The 22,171-nt window shown below is 39.9% G+C and overlaps 1 protein-coding gene across 1 annotated transcript in view; it reads left to right on the top strand.

The window, feature by feature from the left end:
* The window catches only part of LOC111344402 (formin-2), a 23,961-nt gene extending 1,845 nt beyond the window's left edge, over positions 1-22,116 (top strand). The window contains exons 2-7 of the mRNA XM_088741596.1: positions 1,795-2,389; positions 3,414-3,772; positions 4,417-4,626; positions 10,552-10,758; positions 11,290-11,555; positions 20,916-22,116. Coding sequence (XP_088597722.1) covers positions 1,828-2,389; positions 3,414-3,772; positions 4,417-4,626; positions 10,552-10,758; positions 11,290-11,555; positions 20,916-21,180 — 1,869 coding nt within the window. The 5' untranslated portion in view covers positions 1,795-1,827 and the 3' untranslated portion in view covers positions 21,181-22,116. The remainder of the gene's footprint in view (positions 1-1,794; positions 2,390-3,413; positions 3,773-4,416; positions 4,627-10,551; positions 10,759-11,289; positions 11,556-20,915) is intronic.
* The last annotated feature ends 55 nt before the right edge of the window (positions 22,117-22,171 follow it).

The following is a 22,171-nucleotide window of genomic DNA, read 5'->3' as shown; positions in this document are numbered from 1 at the left end:
CTCTTTGGCATAAGTAGCAGCTGAAGTCATTTTTGGATACAATTGGCACAATGCATGTACATGTATGTCATAATCAAGAGACATTTCTGTGGTATTCTCATTTGTGTTCTGGAGGAAGAAATTTCATGGGTACTGTTTAGGCAGATTTGCAGCAGGTTTAATCAGGAGATACCTATGCTTAGCACTTTCTACACCAGAGATTGAACTGTCTTGTCATAGTTAAGTAAAAAGTGGTTGTTCATTGTACATGTAGCAAAAAAAAGTACCAAAAGTGTTATATAATGCTGTTATTTGATATTATTTTTCGGTGAAATTGGCGTGTGTTTGGACGCCAAAGAACATGAGCAATTGTACAGGGACAGGTGCTTTGTTTTTCTTGCTCTTCCTTTCTCATGTGACTTTTCCTTTGTGCTCTCCTTAAGCATGCCTTACACTTGCCCTCTTTTGCTTGAAAATGCAAAAGAAATTACATGCACTCCACCAGCTATTTACTGAAAGACTTCATCTCCTTCAACCTAAAGTGGTTGCACTCTAAATCATTGATCTTGATAAAATATGACCTAAAACTTCCATGGTATATTTCATTTGAATGAAAGAGAAATAAAACCTTCCTTGGTCTTTTCTTTTGGAGTTGTTGAAAGGCATTGTTGTTGTTGTAAGCTGACCAAGATCTCTCAATTTTATAATCTGAAAGATTTGAGAAAATCCCACATTAGGTAACCAGAAAATGTATCCAGTGAAACTGATAAATAAACAAGCCAGAGAAATAAACTGTCTAAAGGAAAATCCAAACAAACTGGCATCAGTTACAAATGTGCAAGAAAGGAAGGCTTGGCAGTTGTTTGCCATTAAATTAATGATGTTAAGATTTATAATTTTTTTTCTGGTGTCTGAATATCAATTGCCACTTTTCAATTGTTGTTCTTTTTGTTTCATGGTGAGTGAAATTGGGGGAGAGGGGACCTTGGGAGAGGCCTGTTGTACCCCCAAGACTTTGGTTTATGTAGAAAACAAAGATGGTGGTATTAGAACTCTTTTTTTAAAATACTTAATCAACAAAGAATAGTGTTGTGAACAGCTCATGAAATAAGTTTCTTTAATTTCATAATTCAATTTATTACATCAATTATATGCACAAACAAAATTTTCCATTATCAATGACATGGCTCATAATCTACTGTCAGAACTAGTTTGAACTTCTTGAGCACTGATCTCAGATGTGGGAAATGTCCATATAAGAGGAGAGCATTTTTCTCAGACTATCAATTATTGTACCTTGAACAAGAAGGTATCACACCGTAAAAAAAAAGTGAAAGAAAAAACAAAACAAAAAAAATACCAAGAAAATAAAGAGTGAAGATTGGATATCTCTAAACATGAAGATCCTTCAAAACAAACACCAAGATCCCAGAACATGGAATGAAGACCATGTAGCTAAGATAAAGAACCTAAACTGGGTAAAGTTCACTAAGAAATTTACAGTATGTGTGAAAATGCAACATTTTCATTTTAATTATCAAATGAACATTGATTGTTTTGATGGTAGTTTAAAAGTTGAATGTCTCTGATGGTCAAAGTGTATGTTTTTTGGGTGGTACCATAAACAAGGTTAAATGATATATTTATATTACATGAATATTATTTTTCAATAGCTAAGGTTGCCCTTCTTTACTGTGTTCTGTTTAAGTATATTAGACTTAAACTTAGTGACTCTTTCATTAGTCATTTATTGACCATGGAAAATGTTCTATAAGTAAACAATATTTATGCTGAAGATTTTGTTGCTGTTCTCAGCTTTTTTTATCAAGGAAAGCAGCTGGCTGTGAAATGCATTCTGGAGCAGGCCTGCCAGCTACTAGGACACCACCATCAAGCCCCCGTATATCAAAATTTTTGTATCATCCTCCACCACTCCCGTGTCCTCCAAAAGAGCCTTCCCTCGCCCCTCTATCTCCCTTTTCAAATGAATGCAAAACTGATTCTCCTTCACTATCTCCCCCTTTGACTCAAACAAATGACTCTAATCTAAACTTTTCTCCACTAACATATACTTTATCTGGTGATAGTGTTTCTCCTTCAGATTATTCTTGTACTTCCTTTACACCTCTGCTGTTTTCACCTCCTCCCCCCTCTGCAGCACCATCAGGGAGGTCATCCTGTCGTAATGGTTTTCCCTCTTTGCCTTTGCCTCCTTCCCTGCCCCCTCCTCCTCCCCCTCAACCTCCCCGAGCACTCTTAGGAGTATCTACCTCTGCTTGTCCCCCTCCCCCTCCTCCTCCCCCTCTTCCTCCCCCTCCTCCTCCCCCTCCTCTTGGAATTAATACTTCACTGCCAGGCACTCCTGGAGCAGGAAAAGTCTCTACCATAAGAAAGAAACCTGTCACACCAGGTATGCAAGAGACATTTGATCTAATATATTTGATTACTATGGTAGGCAATTTCATGTGATGTAATCACTAATTATTATATGCATGTGTACAGATATGTTTATAATAATCAATAAGGAGAGGGGAAAATTAATTCAATTACAACCTATTGTAGTTGGTTTTTTGTAGTGTTAACATGTCTCACCGCCACCCAGTTAGCCCAATGCATAGTGCGCTGGACTGTTGTGCGGGAGGTCGAGGGTTCGAGCCCCGGCCAGACCAGCACTCAAGGTCTTAGAATAATTGAGAAGAATTTGCTACCTTTCTATAACATCAATGGTTAGATATTCTAGTCTTCTCAGATAGGGACGAATAAATGGAGGTCCCGTCTCCTGCAGGGTTGGGTAGGAGACGTTAATTTCCCACACATGAGATTACTGTGTGATGGATGTCCTCCCCTGGGGTGGGATGGGTGGGTTTACTGGGGCCCCATTTAAACCAGCTTCAAGCTGAACTGGGCTGGCCTGTCTAAATATCGTAAATAAATACATACAATACACCAGAGGTCAATTACCTTCTTTATTGAGGATTGAGTTTTAAAGAGGAGCTATCGAATTTTCATTGGCCAGTTTTAGAAACTTATGCTAGTCCTTACTGTACAGCCTGTTTATTGGTTTTCTTCTTGATGCAAAATTCATTTTGCGGTAAAGATCCTGATGGTTAAGATTGTCACCAAGTATACATTACAATAAGTCATTTGAAAGATCTAAGCTATGGACATCCCAGGGTGAGAGACTACACAGTACAACCTGGAAATCATAATTTATGTAGTCTCAGTGTTTCAAAGGTTGTTTAGGGTTTTCTGACTTTTTAGTTCAACTCATTCTTGAATTGTCACAGGTGGATTTAGTGTCATGACAATTATGGTATTTTCTTGTAAAGAATGAGAAAGATAGTAAGTTTTGAGCTTGATAAAGAAATATAGAAAGACGAAAAACATTTTACTTTCAAATTGTTAATTTCTTGTTTGTTTTTCTGTTGATGTAGTATCTCCCATGAAACCACTTTTTTGGAAGCGAATACAACTCAGTCAGCTACCAATTAGACTGGAGACTGAGGCCAGTGAAACAGTTTGGGCAACACTTGAAGAACCAACAATTAATGTCAGTCACCTTGCTGAAACTTTTGCCAAGGCGGAGAGGAAGACAGAGGGAAAACTTTTATCCTCTAGATCCATGCACAAAGTAAAGCACCAAGTCATCCACTTACTGGACAACAAGAGATCACAATCTGTGGGAATCTTCCTGAGTAGTCTTCATGTTAATATGGATGAGATAAAAGATGCACTCTACAATGTGAACACCTCCATTGTGGATCAGGAAAGCCTTAACGCACTGTATGAAATTGTAGGTTTCAAGGTCTTTAACAGTGTGTTTAAAATGGCTTCTTGTAGTTTCTAGTATTTACCAGTATTATGTTGTGATACCATTTTTCTTCTGTTATTTTTTTCTCTGTCTCATAACCTTATTCTGGTTCTTAAAAAAACTCAGATCGCCAAAAAATTTTAACCATAGTGCATATACATGCATTTATACAAGAACATACTTTCAAGTACTTTCAACATACTATATAATTTATGTACTATAAAAGAAATTTTAACTCAGAATCTTAAAGGAGACCTGAAGCCTTAAATTTTTTTTTTTTGCATTCATTTTTAGTTAGCTTAAGAGGATTAAGATAAAGTCTTCGTGGTTAATTTTGTTCACTTCCTTTTTCATGAGAAGATTTTATTTGAATTCATTTTTTTTCCTGCTCTTGTAAGACCATAGGCTCAAAAACAATTAGCAGCAGTTGAATATCAAGTCAGTGGTAGGGAACTAACTTGGGAAGGCCTCATATCATATTTCATTTTCAAATTTGATTCCCATTACAAGTTATGCAACTTTGATAACTCCATAACCATACTGAAGTTCCAAAGGAAGAGTATGAGATTATAATCTTTCTTCCCCACCAGTGATAAGCTGATATAGCTGATGTCATTTTTATGTAGAGGCCAACAAAAGAGGAACTTCAAATGATAGCTACCTTCTGTCAAAAGAATTGTGGTGTAATACTTGACAGACCTGAGCAGTTCTTAATGGATTTGTCAAAAATCAGCTGCTATGAAGAGCGACTCTACTGTTTGATGTTAAGAACGGGTGTGACTGACTCTCTCTCAGAAATTGGGCAGAAACTGACCAACTTTCGATTGGTTTGTGAGGTAAAGGTCATGAGTTAAATTTAAAGCTATCATAACATTTTGATTTTGCATTTCACATCGACTATAAGTATCAATATTAACAATGCTGAAGAGAGACTTTTTGGCAGCTGGATCGGCTAGCTGAATTTTTATTTACTTTTACAACTTATCAAGGGCTTTTATCACCAAATATTTTCCCCATCAGCACTCCCACTCGATAAGAACAGGTTAGTGTGTGTTATGGTAGTCACGAGGTAAAATCTCTTTGCTCAGGTTGGTTCTTATTTGGTCTGTAATTTGCCATATGGACCATTTCATGGTTGTGTAGTTGTGTTTGCAAAAGCCAGCAAACTCAAGTTAAACACATTTAATGTGAGTGCCTAATACTTACTAACCTCCCTTGCTTGAGCGGTCCTGAGGCATATTGGCCCTCGGTAGTTTTTAATGGACCTTGCTGCACTTGTTCCGTACTGCTGCAACCTAGAATCAGTATTCCCCATTATTATAAAACTGGCAGCACCTCAGGGCAAGGTGAAAGAAATTCTGTGTTTTGATCGGCTACCCAAGGGGGCAAGATGGGTGAAGTGGACTTTCAAAGTTTGGAAGGTTTGGACAATGTTGGAAGTGAAGTTGCAAGAAGCAGCAGAAGAAAGTCAAAACAAAGAAAACATAAACAGAGTTGGCTCTCTTCCCTGGCTCTTGAAATGAACAGATCATTCTTGATTCTCATCGAAGCAGAATTTATTTTGTATATAGCAAATCCTTTATAGACCTAGCTTGTTTGGGCAAGATGGCTGGATATTAGCCTCATTCTTTTTTCCATTGTTATGGACCTGGACATTGTCTTAGTCACTAAAGATGCAAAAACACTACCTGGACCAACAACAGCCATCTTGATCTCGCGCTTGGTCAATAATGCATTATGTACAGGCCGAAGGTGAGGTTAGTTAGATCTTTGTGGCCCAGTGCAGGCTTTTATGGAAGAAAAGTTGACAAACATCCTTGCATGTTTATTATTTAAAACAATTAGCCAACACATGTGTATTAATTTTATAACTCAACTAAACCATAACAGTGATTGGTTTAGATAATTCATGGAAATTTCTTTTCAGTGAATTTGAATGTATTAACTTTAGGTGGTTGGGTGTAGTTCTCCTCTGTTCTTCCAGCTATTTTCAGAGGACTTGAAAGCCAACTCTCCAGCTTTGTAGTTGTATGATTTTCACTTAATTTTTAAAAATTCCCTAATATATTTTTTCTAAACTTCAGGATGTTAATTTTTGGAGTTAAGATGTTAGTTTTTGAGTGAATTTCAGTCAATGAACAACTGCATTGCTGAGTGGAGGTTGAGTGCCTGAAACATTCAGGAGTTTCCACTATTGGCAGCCTGCTCCCAGATGGAGGCTTCTACACATAGTCAATGTGTATTAAGAATAAACAGCAGACAGATAAACATTTAATAGAGGAGTGATGAAGATGATCTGCAAGATGTGCTCAGAAGGGCATCAACATTTGTTTGCTGGCAGGTAGAAGAGGATGACATGAACTGCTGAGATATCCTGACTAAAGAAGTCTAGAAATTGGTATTGCAAGACCATAGAATAAATAGAACTGGCTTTTTGCTGTCAAATAAGGGGAGGCTGGGCCAGTAGAGAGGGCAGTATTAGTGTAGCCGCAGTGGCTGCATGTGTAGCTAGAGGATGAGAATGTGGAAAATCAAAATGAGATAAAGCAATCAGCTGTATGAGAGGCCATAAAAGCAAAGAAATGATGGGAAGCTAAGAGGGACAAGTGTCAAAGAAGAACCATCATGTTAGAATCTCTTGAGGTGTCCAAATGCAGGACACTCACAACAGCCATATTGTCTGCACAGAATTCTACCTGTTTTGTGGCCCATTGATGGCCCCATAACGTGGCTGAAATGACCACTCGGAAGAGCTCCTTGTATGCAATTTATAACAGCTGTTGAAAGGCAGACCATGTCCTTACAAACCACTCATGGTTGAAGAGTGCACTATAACCCAGGGCTCCAACTGCATCTTAGGAAACAGAAAATCAGGTTGTGGTGCCCAATGAAAAACACAAAACTGAGGCTGTCCCATGAAGGGAAGAATTCACACCACCAAGAAAGGTCTAGACAAAATTCTTCATTAAGCCTTATGGGTGGTCATCCTGCCAGAATGTTGATAATAAGTTGATCATATTTCATAAAAAGGTATGCCTCAGAGGAATGACTTTTCAAGCGGGTTGGAAATTGTTGATGAGAGATTCCAGCTCTTTTCTCACACAGTGCTGTTTGGAAGACCACGACTCCAACAAGGCAGTGATGCACTCAAACTTGTCCTTTGAAGTATCAGGGAGTCCAGCTCAATACCAAGCACTGTTAAGCAAGTGCACAGCCCCTCTAGTTTGTCTGGGTGAAGGGGGATACCCCAGTCCTGAAGAAGCCAGATGCACATATTCAGGTTATTCTGACAGGCAGATGAGTTGAGGGGACCTATGTGTGGAAGTCATCCAGGAAGTGTAAGAGAAACTGCACACCATGATTGTGTTTGAGAATCCACTCTAGAGGTTTGCAATAGAAGAGAAGACAAATGGTGTATCTAGAGTGTAATTCAAAGGGAACAGCCATACCAATGAAATAATTGCTTTGCCACTTCATGCTGAGCAAATAACAATCATCAGAATGGACGGGGACATTGTGGTATGCACTTTCCACATCAAACTTTGCCATAAGTGCTCCTCATCCATAGGACATGACCACGTTAATGACATTGTCTACTTTCAAGTACTGCAAAGAGAAAGGCTCCCTAGGAATGCTGCGGTTGACACTATGGCCCATTGGGGTAGATATATCCAAGATAAGCCGCCACTTTCTAGGTTGGTATTTCTTTGGGATCACTCCAAAGTGAATGACATGAAGGTTTGGAATTGGAGATATAGAGTAGAGGCCAGCTACCCGACCTTTCTCAAGTTCTGTGAGGAGATACTGATCAATTCCTGAAGGGTGCAGTGATGCTGATGGCATACTCTGTGTTGCAGTCTTTAATTGTACACTATTTACAAAATTCCTAAGATTGATCAAGAGACCACCTCAACACTGCTGCCGTTTGTTCCGAGATGGGGTGGTTTCTCGGGAGTGCTGATCGTATGATTTAGAGACACAAAAGGGGCAGTTGACATGAGGGTGGTCCCCTTCTCATTTCTCACAGAAAATAGTAGGCGCCATCATTCCATGAGCTGCAGAAGTTGGATAACAAGCTGCTTGAATTAGGGAATGGAGAAGATGCAGCTGATGGCTGAGACTGTAGCGCCAAACGGGTAAGGAAATTGTACAGGTCAAGGTTCATACAAGACCAGTCTGCCAGACCTGATGCAGCTACATCCTTCTGAAAGGCAGTGTCGCAGTGTGAAGCCAGGGAGCTGACATCAGGTCTTCAGAATCAGGAGCTTGTACTGTGTTATGTCCTGCCATCTAGAAGGATGCACATAGCAGAAAATGCACATGTAGACTGTAAATGCCTCCACCTAGGTGACAATGTCGGTGATCTTTTATCCTTCTCTTTCATGAACTCACCCAAAGTTTGCCGTCAAGATATGTTTGTGGCACCACTTCCAGGGCCTTCGAATTTTTGCCTAGTAGGTCAGCCATATCATCAAATTGCCCTGACCTGATCTCAGTAACCAGCTTCTCTGGGATGGGAGAATAATGTGGACCAAGCACAAAAGGCCTGTTCAGAAAAAAAGGGATCCACGGTGAAACAATAAACATGTGAACAGAACGCAGCTCAGAAGATGGGCTGATGGTGGGTAGTACATGGCACCCCCAGGAGCCAAACAAAGATGGTGAGGTTGAGAATGAATGACCTGTGTGTGATATGTAGAAATGATCAAAGGCACAACAAAATTAGGTGATGATAAGCCTGGAGAGGATGGGGAAGAATTGATGGTGGAGGAGCCCAAAGAAGTTGTACTCAAGAGCATGTTTCCCACTGACATGCAACAGGACATCAGAGCACATGTATTCGTGGAGTGGCTTTGCATGGCCTCCAAAATGTGAGGTAATGACTTGACTAACACTCAGGAGAAGGTTTGATTGAGATCCTGAGCAGAGAGCACAAAAGAAGGAGAAGCTGCAAGAGCAGAGGCAACCGAGGTTTCTGTTAAGGAAAGAGGAGGTGCTGCGGAGAATGGGACCAAAGTAATTACTTCTGAAGATTCCAGCATGGCAGCTGTGCTGTTATTTGGGGAATGCCCCAAAAGGTGATCCATATGAGCGAAAGCAGTAAACTACTAGGAAAACAAACAAAGGAAAACAGTAAATTGGCCACCGTAACGATTACAAAAGCTGATGTTTCGAGCGTTAGGCCTTCATGGGAGCGAATAGAGGAATTGTGGGTTGTGTGTGCTTTTAAAGGCAGAAAATGGAGCTACATTATTGGTGGGAACATGGCAACGAGAAAAATAAGAATAAATTAGTGGAATGAAAAGCAGTCGTTGATCCCTGTGGGATTTAGACTCATTCCACTAATTTATTCTTGTTTTTCTTGTTGCCATGTTCCCACCAATAATGTAGCTCCATTTTCTGCCTTAAAAAGCACACACAACCCACAATTCCTCTATTTGTTCCGACCAAGGGCTAACCCTCGAAACGTCAGCTTTTGTAATCATTACGGTGGCCAATTTACCATTTCAACTTTGTTGATATATCCAAATTATTTCGTTACTCCCAACGATGCAACCCCAAACAGTTTCTTTTGAAACTATCAGCCTTTATTCAAAGGAAAACAGTGCTTATGCCTTTTGAGATGAAAACAGACTGCCACTCCTCACAATGCTCTAACTTCACACCTAAAGCCCATGTAGAAAAACTGCCTGGGAATGCTGCAAGCACACCCTTAAAGCACACACAAGAATGCCTAAAATGAAGAGTGCCTGACACATGCCCATATGCCAAAAACCGCTGACTACTGGAGAACACAGATGCTTTTTGTTGTTAACTCTGTTGAATTGCATTTAACTGCATTTAAATGCAGCCATTTTAAAAATGCTGCAAACTTTATTTTTGATTTATCAGTATCAAAATGGTACTATTTGTAGAAGGACTCTTAATTAAGTTGTATGTACGACATTAAATTTGTATTTTGTAAGACAAAATTCTCATGGTATTGCCCAGGATTTGAATTCAGTTCTAGCTAGTATTGTTGGGGTAGTACATCTTGGCAAATTGAGAGGGCTTTTTACAATAAGCATTTAATTTCTCCTCCCAATATCACCCCTGAGTCACACATTTAGATCACAAGAACATAGGAAATGATCACCAACTAAAAGAGCTCTTGATTGTTGAACAAACTCTCCTTGTCAGCACCATAGAGAACAGTATGGAGATTACGCACACTGGTGTTAAGGTCTAGTGAAATAAATTGTAATTTCTAAAGACATTTTATGCCTTTCTCTCTCTTCCCAAAACAAATCTGCAAATGCTGCTCTTGCCTGAGCTCCGTTTACTGGGCACCAAAAAATAACAAACTTAAGTTGGAGCAATATGGCTATGGACAATAGGTCCATAGCCGCTTTTATTGATACAAACAGAACAAGAATGAATTTTGTTAAGGTGTTTGCCTAGTAAAGGTATGGGCCAAGAAAAATGAACCAAGGCTAAATATACAACAAGAGAAAGTGGGCGGATCAGGGGGAGGAGGAGGGAGTCAAAACACAGCTTCTCACTCTGAGTAATCGAGGCGAATGATGAGTACATGGCTAGGGAGTTAATGTGACTTGTAAAAACCCTCAGAGGGGGTCAAGCATAATGGCCATTGACCCCTGACCCAAACCCAGTCCCCCTTGATTGTGAAATAAACCCGGGTCAAAGAGAGAAGGCATAAAAATTCTATTTACGAGCAAATAATTTTTATTTTGTTTTTTTTTATCTTAATGACCCACTAGATGTTGCAGACACGCAAAGAAGTTACCAACATTTTGGGTTTGGTGCTTGCCTTTGGAAACTACATGAATGGGGGAAACATAGCTCGTGGACAAGCAGATGGTTTTGAATTGGACATCCTTCCAAAACTGAAAGATGTGAAATGCAAAGACAATTCCACCAACCTGCTACATTATCTTGTAACTGTTTATATTGAAAAGTTTGATAAGGTACATTCTTAATTATAGCATCAGTATATATCAGCTTTTTTGGACCACTGCACTGTAGGGTTGTTTTACAGCTTGATGGCTGTTTTCTCTAGGAGCTAAAATGATTATATACTTTAAGTTTCACTTAAGTCTGAATTAGGGTGCACCCAAAATCACATCTTCCTGACTGGGAAAACAATGGAATGTTTTGAAGAAATAAAGTTGTTGAGGACAGATGTGGAATATATATTTGAAGGAATAATTCCTTGTTCTTTTATTCTTCCTCTTAAACAGTATGTTTCTCAATTGGTGTTCAAATATTTTCCTTTAAATTTTGTGTCTCAATCGTTGTTAAAAGTAGGCCAGTACTATAACTGTGTGTTCACAGAATTATTTTTGTGTCCACTACAATTAATTTTGATGTAGATATTGTAGTTTTAATTCTCAGAAAGGAAACTGGAATGAAATAAGAATTGCAAACCAAATAAAGAATGTGCTTCAGTTATCTAATTACCACTTATGTTGGCAATAATTTGAAATGTTTTTGTTTAGTATGCAGGAACTGTTAATTCCAAGTTTCCTCTACCAGAACCACATGATCTGAAAGCAGCATCTCAATTAACATTTGAGGACATAGAGGCAGAAATAAGCAGCTTAAAGAAGCAGTTAGACATATGTAATAGAAAGATTTCAAAAGTGGTGAAGGAAAGTGAAGAAACTCTCCATCAACCGTTTAGTAGCATAATGAGTTCATTTCTGGAGCAGAGTCAAGGAGAGCTATCAGAGCTGGACCAGGCACTCACAGAGTGCAAGAAAAGGTAGCTGGAATACAATTTTCAATGCTAGGAGGATATTGAGCTGAAATGACATCACTAAAATTGTATCATTGTCATTCTCTTCCTCTCTACTCTTTTACTATTTTTGGCCATGTTAGGGACCTATAAGGCAGTCTCTGTAAAAGCAGTCCAATGCATTTTTGTTCAAAAAAGGCAATTTCTTTCAAACTTTGCCTATGAATCTGTGTCCTAGTCTAGAAGTAGTTTAAACCACCTTGGTTTTTGGAAGTATTGTAAAATAACTATTTTTGCTTTGCATATTTAGATGGATCCTGTGTGAGAACAAATCACGTATGTCTTTTTTTTAACAGTTCTTTACACTGAAAATTCTTTTTCAGTTTGACGCTAACTTTGCCCTTGCCACCATGATTGTAATTATGCAACTTTTTGTCTCGGCGCAGTGCAAAATTCCAACTTCTTCCCTATGATATGTTTATTCAGACTGACTAAAATAGGGTAGAGGAGTGTGAGAATATGAAAATGTGTAGCGGCTTTGGTGAACTTCCTGTACAGCTGGTCAACATAATAATTATGCACATTTTCAAGAATTCCACCAACAACGCACAAAAAGCGGACTCCATTATTTACGAAATTGACATCGTCAACCCACAGTTGATGCCTAAACTGAGCACTTTGAAGCTTTTTCATGCTTGATGATACTATAAGACAGCCTTAAGGAGCAGAAATCTCCACATCTGTTGTGTTATTTATCGGCGAGCGTAAAAGATCCGAACGACGCCATTCATTCAAGAACTTCAAGTGCCTTTTTACTGCCCGTCACGTGACTCGGTACAAAGTACAAACTATAACAATTTTGACAACACAACATCTCCCCCTTTAAAAACTACGGGGAGAAGCCAAAACTACTAAACATGAAGGTAATAAAGTTTGATTTAACTTATAACATGAACTGTGTAAACTTAGAGATCGGACTGTTCAATTCATAAATTTATCCCGCACAGTCACAAGTCCAATCTTCTGGGGGCACTGACTACTCGCCCAGATCTAGTTGTGGTTGCACCAGCTGCACAAGCAGCTGCCGGAACATCCAACTTGATCGCCTCTGGAATTTGCTTGCTCGAATCAGGAAAGCTAGGACCTTGCTTGCTCAAATCAGGACTGCTAGGGTACAGCGGAGTAAGGTCCTTCCGGTTCCTTCTGATAGTTCCTCTGGGGCTGCTAACAATGTATGAACGAGGTGTCTCAGCCTCTTGAGTCACGGTCGCTGGGACTTTCATGTCTCGAATCCAAACCTCGGTTCCCACAGGAATCTTCTTTTGATCTCTTGCGCCATGATGAGAATCAAAGTAAGCCTTTTGCTCTTGCTTTCGAACTTCCTCTCTACCTCGGACTATAGACAAATCAGGCCAACCGGGTTTCAGCTCCACCACAGCAAGTGGAACTCTGGATCTTATCTTTCCACCAAACAGAAGCTCAGCTGGACTGTAACCATTCTCTAACGGTGTTGAGCGATATGCAAGCAACGCCTTAGCAGGATCATCCTCCTTCTTCAGGACATACTTTGCGGTCTGCACCGCCCGTTCAGCCATCCCATTTGATTGGGGGTACTTTGGACTGCTTGTCACACTTGCAAATCCCCATTCCTTTGCAAATTTAATGAATTCAGCTGAACTATACTGAGGACCATTGTCAGATCTGACAGAGTCTGGAATTCCATGTCTCGCAAACATAGATTTCAGCGCCTGAATGACATCTTGCGAAGTCTGGGATGATGAAAGCAAGGCCACCTCAATGTATCGGCTGAAGTAATCCACGACCAGCAAATAGGTGCGGCCCTTTAGCTGAAGCAAATCTGTTCCGATGATCTGCCATGGCCTGTTTGGAACCACTGAAGGAATAAGGGGTTCTGCTCGGGAAGATCGGTGTTCTGCGCATTTGCGGCATCCCTGAACCATATCCTCAATCTGCCTACTAAGGCCTGGCCACCACACAGACATCTTGGCACGGCTGCGACATTTTGTGATGCCCTGATGGCCTTCATGCAAGCAATCAAGAATCTCTATCCTCATGCAGGACGGTATGATGACTCTGGAAGCCTTCAGAAGTAATCCACGAACCAAGGTAATTTCTCCTCTCTCACTCCAGTACCCTTTTAGTGCCTCCGGAACTCTATCTTTTTCTGGCCAGCCAAGTTGGCAGTAGGCTGTAAGTTGTCGGCATACTTCATCCTCCTCTTGTCGTTCCCTTATCTCTTCCAGACGTCTGTCACTGGCTGGAATTTCACTCAAAACACTGTGCGCATACAGGGCTATTTCTTCTTCTTGTAAGCCTGACTGCTGCTCCTGGTTTATCGGAGCTCTTGAGAGAGCATCTGCTGTTGTCAAACTCTTGCCTGGAACGTGTGAGATGGAATACTGGAATCTGAGCAGCCTCATTCGTAAACGCTGAATTCTTGGTGGCATTTCATTTAAGTTCTTTGACCCCAGGAGAGGAACTAATGGTTTGTGGTCCGTTTCAATATGAAATGGCTTACCGATGAGGTAGTCCGATAACCTTTCGCATGCCCATGTCACTGCTAGAGCCTCCTTTTCTACTTGGGCGTACCTCTGTTCTGTTGGCGTCAATGCCCTGGATATGAATGCAACGGGTTTCCAACCGCCATCCTCTTGGGCTTGGGTGAGAACCGCTCCAAGACCAAACGAGGAAGCGTCCGATGATACCCTTGTCTCTTTGGCTGGATCATAGAGGGCTAGTGTTGGCGTAGAGACTAGGGCCTTCTTTACGGCATTGAATGCTTCCCGCTGAGCCCCAGTCCAGAGCCATGCATTGTTCTTACTCAGAAGATCCCTCAGTGGCTTTGTCATGTCCGCCAGGTTAGGAATGTACTTCCCTACTTGATTGACCATGCCCAGGAACCGCCTTAATTGTGCAATGTCAGTTGGTTCCCCCATCTGTGCGACAGCTTCCACTTTAGTGGGGTCGATTTGCACTCCATCTTTGCTGATCACGTGCCCCAGAAATTCCACTTTATCTGTTGAGAACTTGCACTTCTCCAGGTTAAGGGTAACATTAGCATCTGCTAACCGCTCCAGTACTGCAATCAACCTCTTATCATGCTGCTCTTGGGTCTCTCCAAATACTAAGATGTCATCAACTTGACACTCCACCCCATCGAGACCTTCTAGGATCCTCTGCATCGCTTTCTGGAAGTGTTCGGGTGCTGAAGAAATACCGAAGGGTAGTCTTGTGAAACAGTACCTTCCCCATGGTGTGATAAAAGTGGTAAACAGCTTTGAATTCTCACCTAACTTCCTCTGCCAAAATCCACTATTTGCATCCAGCTTAGACATAATCTTTGCGCCAGACAGTTTGGCTAGAGTTTGTTCAGTTGTTGGCATTTGGTGGACCTCTCTCTGAACAGCCTTATTTAACTGGACAAACAACAACAAACATATGAAACATATGAGTGAACTGCGGTTATGAGACGTATATAAGAACGATCCTTCGCAGTAAAGCACTATTTGAGCAATAGTGGAAATCAGACCTGAAAAAAATTTCAGGCCTGTACGGGATTCGAACCACTGACCTCTGCGATACTAGTGCAGCGCTCTACCAATTGAGCTAACAAGCCAACTGGGAGCAGGCCATCAAATTAATTCGATATAAACCCGTAGATGATAAATCGAACAACAACAAACATATGAAACATATGAGTGAACTGCGGTTATGAGACGTATATAAGAACGATCCTTCGCAGTAAAGCACTATTTGAGCAATAGTGGAAATCAGACCTGAAAAAAATTTCAGGCCTGTACGGGATTCGAACCACTGACCTCTGCAATACTAGTGCAGCGCTCTACCAATTGAGCTAACAAGCCAACTGGGAGCAGGCCATCAAATTAATTCGATATAAACCCGTAGATGATAAATCGAGCAACAACAAACATATGAAACATATGAGTGAACTGCGGTTATGAGACGTATATAAGAACGATCCTTCGCAGTAAAGCGAAGGCTTGTTAGCTCAATTGGTAGAGCGCTGCACTAGTATCGCAGAGGTCAGTGGTTCGAATCCCGTACAGGCCTGAAATTTTTTTCAGGTCTGATTTCCACTATTGCTCAAATAGTGCTTTACTGCGAAGGATCGTTCTTATATACGTCTCATAACCGCAGTTCACTCATATGTTTCATATGTTTGTTGTTGTTCGATTTATCATCTACGGGTTTATATCGAATTAATTTGATGGCCTGCTCCCAGTTGGCTTGTTAGCTCAATTGGTAGAGCGCTGCACTAGTATCGCAGAGGTCAGTGGTTCGAATCCCGTACAGGCCTGAAATTTTTTTCAGGTCTGATTTCCACTATTGCTCAAATAGTGCTTTACTGCGAAGGATCGTTCTTATATACGTCTCATAACCGCAGTTCACTCATATGTTTCATATGTTTGTTGTTGTTCGATTTATCATCTACGGGTTTATATCGAATTAATTTGATGGCCTGCTCCCAGTTGGCTTGTTAGCTCAATTGGTAGAGCGCTGCACTAGTATCGCAGAGGTCAGTGGTTCAAATCCCGTACAGGCCTGAAATTTTTTTCAGGTCTGATTTCCACTATTGCTCAAATAGTGCTTTACTGCGAAGGATCGTTCTTATATACGTCTCATAACCGCAGTTCACTCATATGTTTCATATGTTTGTTGTTGTTCGATTTATCATCTACGGGTTTATATCGAATTAATTTGATGGCCTGCTCCCAGTTGGCTTGTTAGCTCAATTGGTAGAGCGCTGCACTAGTATCGCAGAGGTCAGTGGTTCGAATCCCGTACAGGCCTGAAATTTTTTTCAGGTCTGATTTCCACTATTGCTCAAATAGTGCTTTACTGCGAAGGATCGTTCTTAACTGGACAAAGTCACCACAAATTCTGACACTGCCATTCCTTTTGGGTACAACAACAATCGGGGAACACCACTGGGTAGGTTGATCGACCTGTTCTATCACTCCCATTTGCTCCATTCGCTCAAGCTCCTTCTTCACTTGAGGTAGTAAAGGAATAGGAATACGCCTTGGGGTACACAGATTAAATGGAGTGACTGATTCATCCAGCTTGATCTCGTAAACACCATCCATGCATCCTAACCCCTGAAACAAGCTGGGGAATCTCTTCTCATAGTTGCTGTCCTTTGAGTCAACACCAGAGATTCTAGCAATTGTCCCGAGCCGGCTACACGCGCTTCTTCCCAACAAGGACTGTTCAAGGCCAGGAACCACATAAATTTCGTCAGCACAGCATTGCAGGTTATGCGTAAGGGATGCTGTAAATTTACCTTTGCAAAACAGTGGTACTTTGCATGGGCCATACAATTTCTTATCAGGTGGAAGGAGCTTTTCCTGAATTGACAAAAGACCAAAAGTCTTTTCTGATATGACAGAAACATCAGCCCCACTATCAAGCTTGAAACTAACTGGGCAACCATTTACCAGGATTTCAGCTTTCCACGGATGTGCCTGCATGCTGTCAACACCGATCTCTCCAAGAAACACACTGGTATCTGGATCCTCAGAAAACTGATCCTCGGTTACAACTTCTTCAACCTGTTGGGACATGCATACTCGGGCATAATGACCTTTCTTGGAACATTTATGACAAACAGAATTAAGTGCAGGGCAATTCCCTCTGGTGTGATTTGCAGATAATCCACATCGTAAACAGCCACTGGGGTTTGACTTATCTCTCGCGCCAACGACACCTCCACGTTTCTTTGGTGGAAACTTCTGCAACTTTGCTCTGAATTTGGCTCCAATCTCATCGATTTCGGTGGATGTCGACCGCTGACCACTCCTAATGACTTCTTGTTGTTTCTTGACTGACTCGCTTTCCCTGGCCATTTTCACAGCTTTTTCAAGAGTCAAAGTCGATTCCAACTGCATCTTTTCACTTAGTGTAGCATCTTTAACTCCCACCACAATACGATCCCGAATCATCTCTTCTTTCAGGGCGCCAAAATTACAATGCTCGGCCAAGCAATGAAGCGATGTGATGAATTCCTCGGCGGTTTCGTCAGCCTGGGTTCGCTGGTTGAATTTCGCTCGTTCGTAAATGACATTTCTCCTGACTAGGAAATACTGGTCGAACTTTTCCTTTACTTTGTCGTATTTTAGCCGGTCTCCCTCATCGCCAAACACAAATGTAGTCATAACATCGTCGGCGGCATCGCCCATCGCGTATAGCAACGTGTTTACTTGAATTTCTTCGCTTTTTCTGTGTAGATCACACGCCATCCGATATCGACCGAACCGACGAATCCATTTTTCCCACTCGTCTGGCTTTTTGAAATCGAACATTTCGGGTGCAGTAATCTTGTTAGCCATGATTCCTCCAGAACAGTAGTACGCTTACTTCCCGGGTTTCTTCTGCTGTCGCGGCGAACAATTTCTCTTTTGTCAATATTAGCTCCGCTCGAGTAACCTCAAAGAACTCTCCTGTATTTTCCTCTAAGGGCCTCGACTATCCAGTTATTCTTCTCGTCAAGGGACTCAAAATCCCACTCCTGACACCATGTTGTGTTATTTATCGGCGAGCGTAAAAGATCCGAACGACGCCATTCATTCAAGAACTTCAAGTGCCTTTTTACTGCCCGTCACGTGACTCGGTACAAAGTACAAACTATAACAATTTTGACAACACAACAACATCCATCTAGAAAAATTTTTCCACGACAAGCTGATTCTTCACTCTAAGCAACCTATTGTTCTGTTTATTACACAGTAATGAGAAAAAAGAAAAAAATCCTTAAAGTCAAGATAAAGATGAAAATAGTCTTGTTAACCCAGAATAATTTCTTTGAAATATGGGATGTGATCATAGTGGTAAGATCTGGTAATGGTAGATGTTTCCACAAATTCCTCAAACAAGTGTTTTGTGAAAAGAAGAGTACAGTAGTTTCTCGGTTATAGGGCGCACAGTTTTTTCAAGAAAACTCTGTCTTTGGGTTGAAAGTTAGTGGTGAAATTGGGGTGCATCTCATAGCCAAGTATTGTTGTGCAACTAAATCTTAAGATCACAATTTTAGCAGAACTTATAGTTAAAAAGACAAGAAAGGACACTAATTGTTGGTCATTAACTTTTTTAGATCTGGTGGCTCTGAAATGGGCCATTGGGGTGGTTCTGAAAGAACCGTTTCTTATACGGCCTCAGTCAAATGACCACGAAACAAATCCCACATGAGCAGAACTTTTTGGTCTGAGGTGTAGCAGAGGTTGTGTAGAATTTGGGCCTTTATTCCTGTGAATTAAAAAGGAATACTGCTTTTAGAACACTAATCAATTTCCATAGAAAAGTAAACAAATGTAAATTTGCATACGCTCTTAGCTTAATGATATCCATGACAACAAAAGTATCATTCCAACCTTCTTTCAAATTTGGGTTTGTGCCACTCACTTGAAAAGTTCCTTCTCTGAATAAACAATGTGGAGATAAAACCTACCTTCTTCATCCATCCAGCCTTTTTTGTGCACTGAAAATTGCATCCTCAGTGGTGTGTTAATGTTCAGCTGTTGAACGCCTTTGAATATGACTTTCAGTGGGAGTTTTCACCATTTGCTTTCACCACCAGAGTAACCGTGAAACTTTCTCATATCCATCACACCTTTTGTTAACTCTCAATCTTTTGGTGCATTTTATAACTGAGTATTTTCACGCAATTTTCAGTTTGGGAACTTGGCTTGACAAAGTTGCTAAGTTTGGGGTGCGTCTTTTAACCAAGTATGCCTTATAACTGAGAAACTACGGTAATTCTATTTGTGCCATTTTTGATGATATGCGCTGTTAAATAGGGGCCTTTGAGTGCTGAAGTGATTTTTGCTGGAAAAAAATTATTTTACAGTATTTTGAAAAACCAAAGTGGTTTCAATTACTTTTAGACTGTGACAGATTCATTGGCAAAGTTTAGTGCTACCCTTTTGGGTTTAGAAATTGACAACATGCTTTCTTTTAATTTGCATGTCCAAATGATTTGTAAGAGGTTCTCTTTGCAGATAGCTGTATTACGTAAGATTAGAGTATTTTTGCCGTTATCTCAACGCCTACTATACTATAATGCTATAATTCGCCCGGTATTGAGTTATATGAGTGTTATCTGGTCATTGTGCGACAAGGAGTTGTTAACTAGAGTTTTAAAGTTACAATTAAAAGCGCGCAGTGCGAGTTATCTTGTACGTAGACCACCAATCATCATCGGTAGCACACTGGATTCCTTTTTATGAACAATGTAACATAGACAAATGCTCTATTATGTATATAAACGTATACATGGGTCTCTACCTAGTTACCTGGATGATCACCTAGTAATTAATCACAAACGTCATTCATGAAATACACGGTACGCTAATTGCAATGCTATTTGCCCTAAATATAAAAGAGAAACTGAGGGGGATGCACATTTGCAGTATCAGCTTCAAGACTCTGGAAAGCAGATTCTGTAGCCTGTTTTAAGCATAACTTGTGGAGTAAGTGTTTTAGGGACCAGCAATTTGTACACCATTTTCATATTTAGTGATCGAGTTTTATATGAAAATCGCATGTTTTTTTCTTTCATAATTTTAAGTGTTATTCTATTTTTAACTTGTAATTAGTTGATTAAATTAGGGCCACAAGTTTTGCTGGAAAAAAATTATTTTACAGTATTTTGAAAAACCAAAGTGGTTTCAATTACTTTTAGACTGTGACAGATTCATTGGCAAAGTTTAGTGCTACCCTTTTGGGTTTAGAAATTGACAACATGCTTTCTTTTAATTTGCATGTCCAAACGATTTGTAAGAGGTTCTCTTTGCAGATAGCTGTATTACGTAAGATTAGAGTATTTTTGCCGTTATCTCAACGCCTACTATACTATAATGCTATAATTCGCCTGTGTATAATGCTATAATTCGCCTATAGCCTGTGGCTATTACGTGCTGCCCTGTATAAATAAAGTCTTTATATGAAATCAATCTTTCAAACCAAAATGCATTTGACCCCTTTCATAGAGACTGCTTCTTATTACTGTCAAGATATTTATACAATATTTTATTTTTGAGAAGGACAAGAAGGGCAGCAAATTTCCCAAAAACTGTCTGGGAGTGTAGGAAAAGTGTCAAACTTAAAGTTACTTTTGCCTCTCTGTCATCAGTTATCTGGTATATTGGAGGGAGTGTCCCACATACAAGTTCTTCCTCTAAATCAGAGTTATCATGAATGTGTGGTCTTTTAGCCATTATTTGCTATGAAGGTTATCCTTTTCTCCATGGTAATAGGTGGTATCCACTTGAGACTTATGATTCATAAATTTAGTGATTGAGAATCATATAACTCACAATTTCTTAAGCTGATGGTAAAGGTGTCTTACAGGTACTCATCCCTTTGGAGATATTTCAGTGCTAAACCTACAGCTGCATGTAGTCCACCACAAGAATTCCTTGAAATCTGGGCCAAGTTTAGTTCTGACTTTCTGTTTTTCTGGAAAAAGGAGCAGCAGCTAATTGCCAAACAAGTTTTTGAAGAAACAAAACGAAAAGTGTACAAAGAAAAAGTGGAAGGAATATCTGTGAAGCCAGCAACTAATAGTGGTTTGAAACTAAAGTTGGCCTCTTCAAGAAAGGCAAATGCTAACTGAACCAACAAAATAAAATTACCATGTATAATAAATAGTTATAAAACAATCAACTATCATTCTGAAGGACATGCCTAATTATATTGGCTGCCTCAGCTATTAGGAGTTCACAATTGTGGGTTTTAGATTAAAAGAAAGGAAATGTAGTACTTTGAGAATTGTCTTAGTCTCATGTAATCAAAAGTTTCTCATTATTTGTGAACACAGCAACATAAGTGGTGGCAATTTGGCTGAGGCCACACTGATGGTAAAATTAATAATTTATACATGTAGTAGAGCACCCAATTATGACCATTTCTTTAACAGGATAACAGGTTAGGCAAAACAGTTTAACCCAAACATAACCAGGTATTTTTTTCACAGAGGGAATTCCAGTTTCTTAGTGAAGGTCTAATTGTGAGTCTAGTTTAAGCTTATCTAGTCAACCTTGTAACTAACTGCATTTAAAACATGTATCAAGATATCATAGTGATGCCAGATGGGTAAATTTATAACTAATTTATTGATTGCTGAGATTTATTTATTAATATTTACATGCTGAAAGTAGTACTTGTAATTATTTATTTATCTATTATTTGTTTTAACAAGTAATATATCCTAGTTAAAATAATGGTGTACTCTATTCAGGACAGTTATGATGCAACATCAATTCTAGTGGAAACTCCTCTTGCTGTGGGAAAGGAAAGAAGGGGGCTAGGTCGAACTGAAAAAGAACAAAAATTAGAGAAGTACAGCAAGTAGTTATGTATCACCTAATAATTCTTGATTAATTTTTTGTCCCAAGTGAACTCAGATAAAATTGTTAACATTGGGAACAATGGAATACCAGAACATGCAGCAACAACCTGGAGCACTGCAAAGTATTGAAAGAAGAGGAAACTTATGAAGAAGTAGAATATATACAAGAATTTATGAAAAATAAAACTCAATTTATGGGGATTTTGTGCCCTTTGTTTATCAAGTCTGCCATCAGTGATTACAGTGGACAAGTAAC

The sequence above is a fragment of the Stylophora pistillata genome, chromosome 12 (assembly GCF_964205215.1).
Source record: "Stylophora pistillata chromosome 12, jaStyPist1.2, whole genome shotgun sequence".
Lineage (NCBI taxonomy): Eukaryota > Metazoa > Cnidaria > Anthozoa > Scleractinia > Pocilloporidae > Stylophora > Stylophora pistillata.
This window is presented reverse-complemented; position numbering and strand designations above follow the sequence as displayed.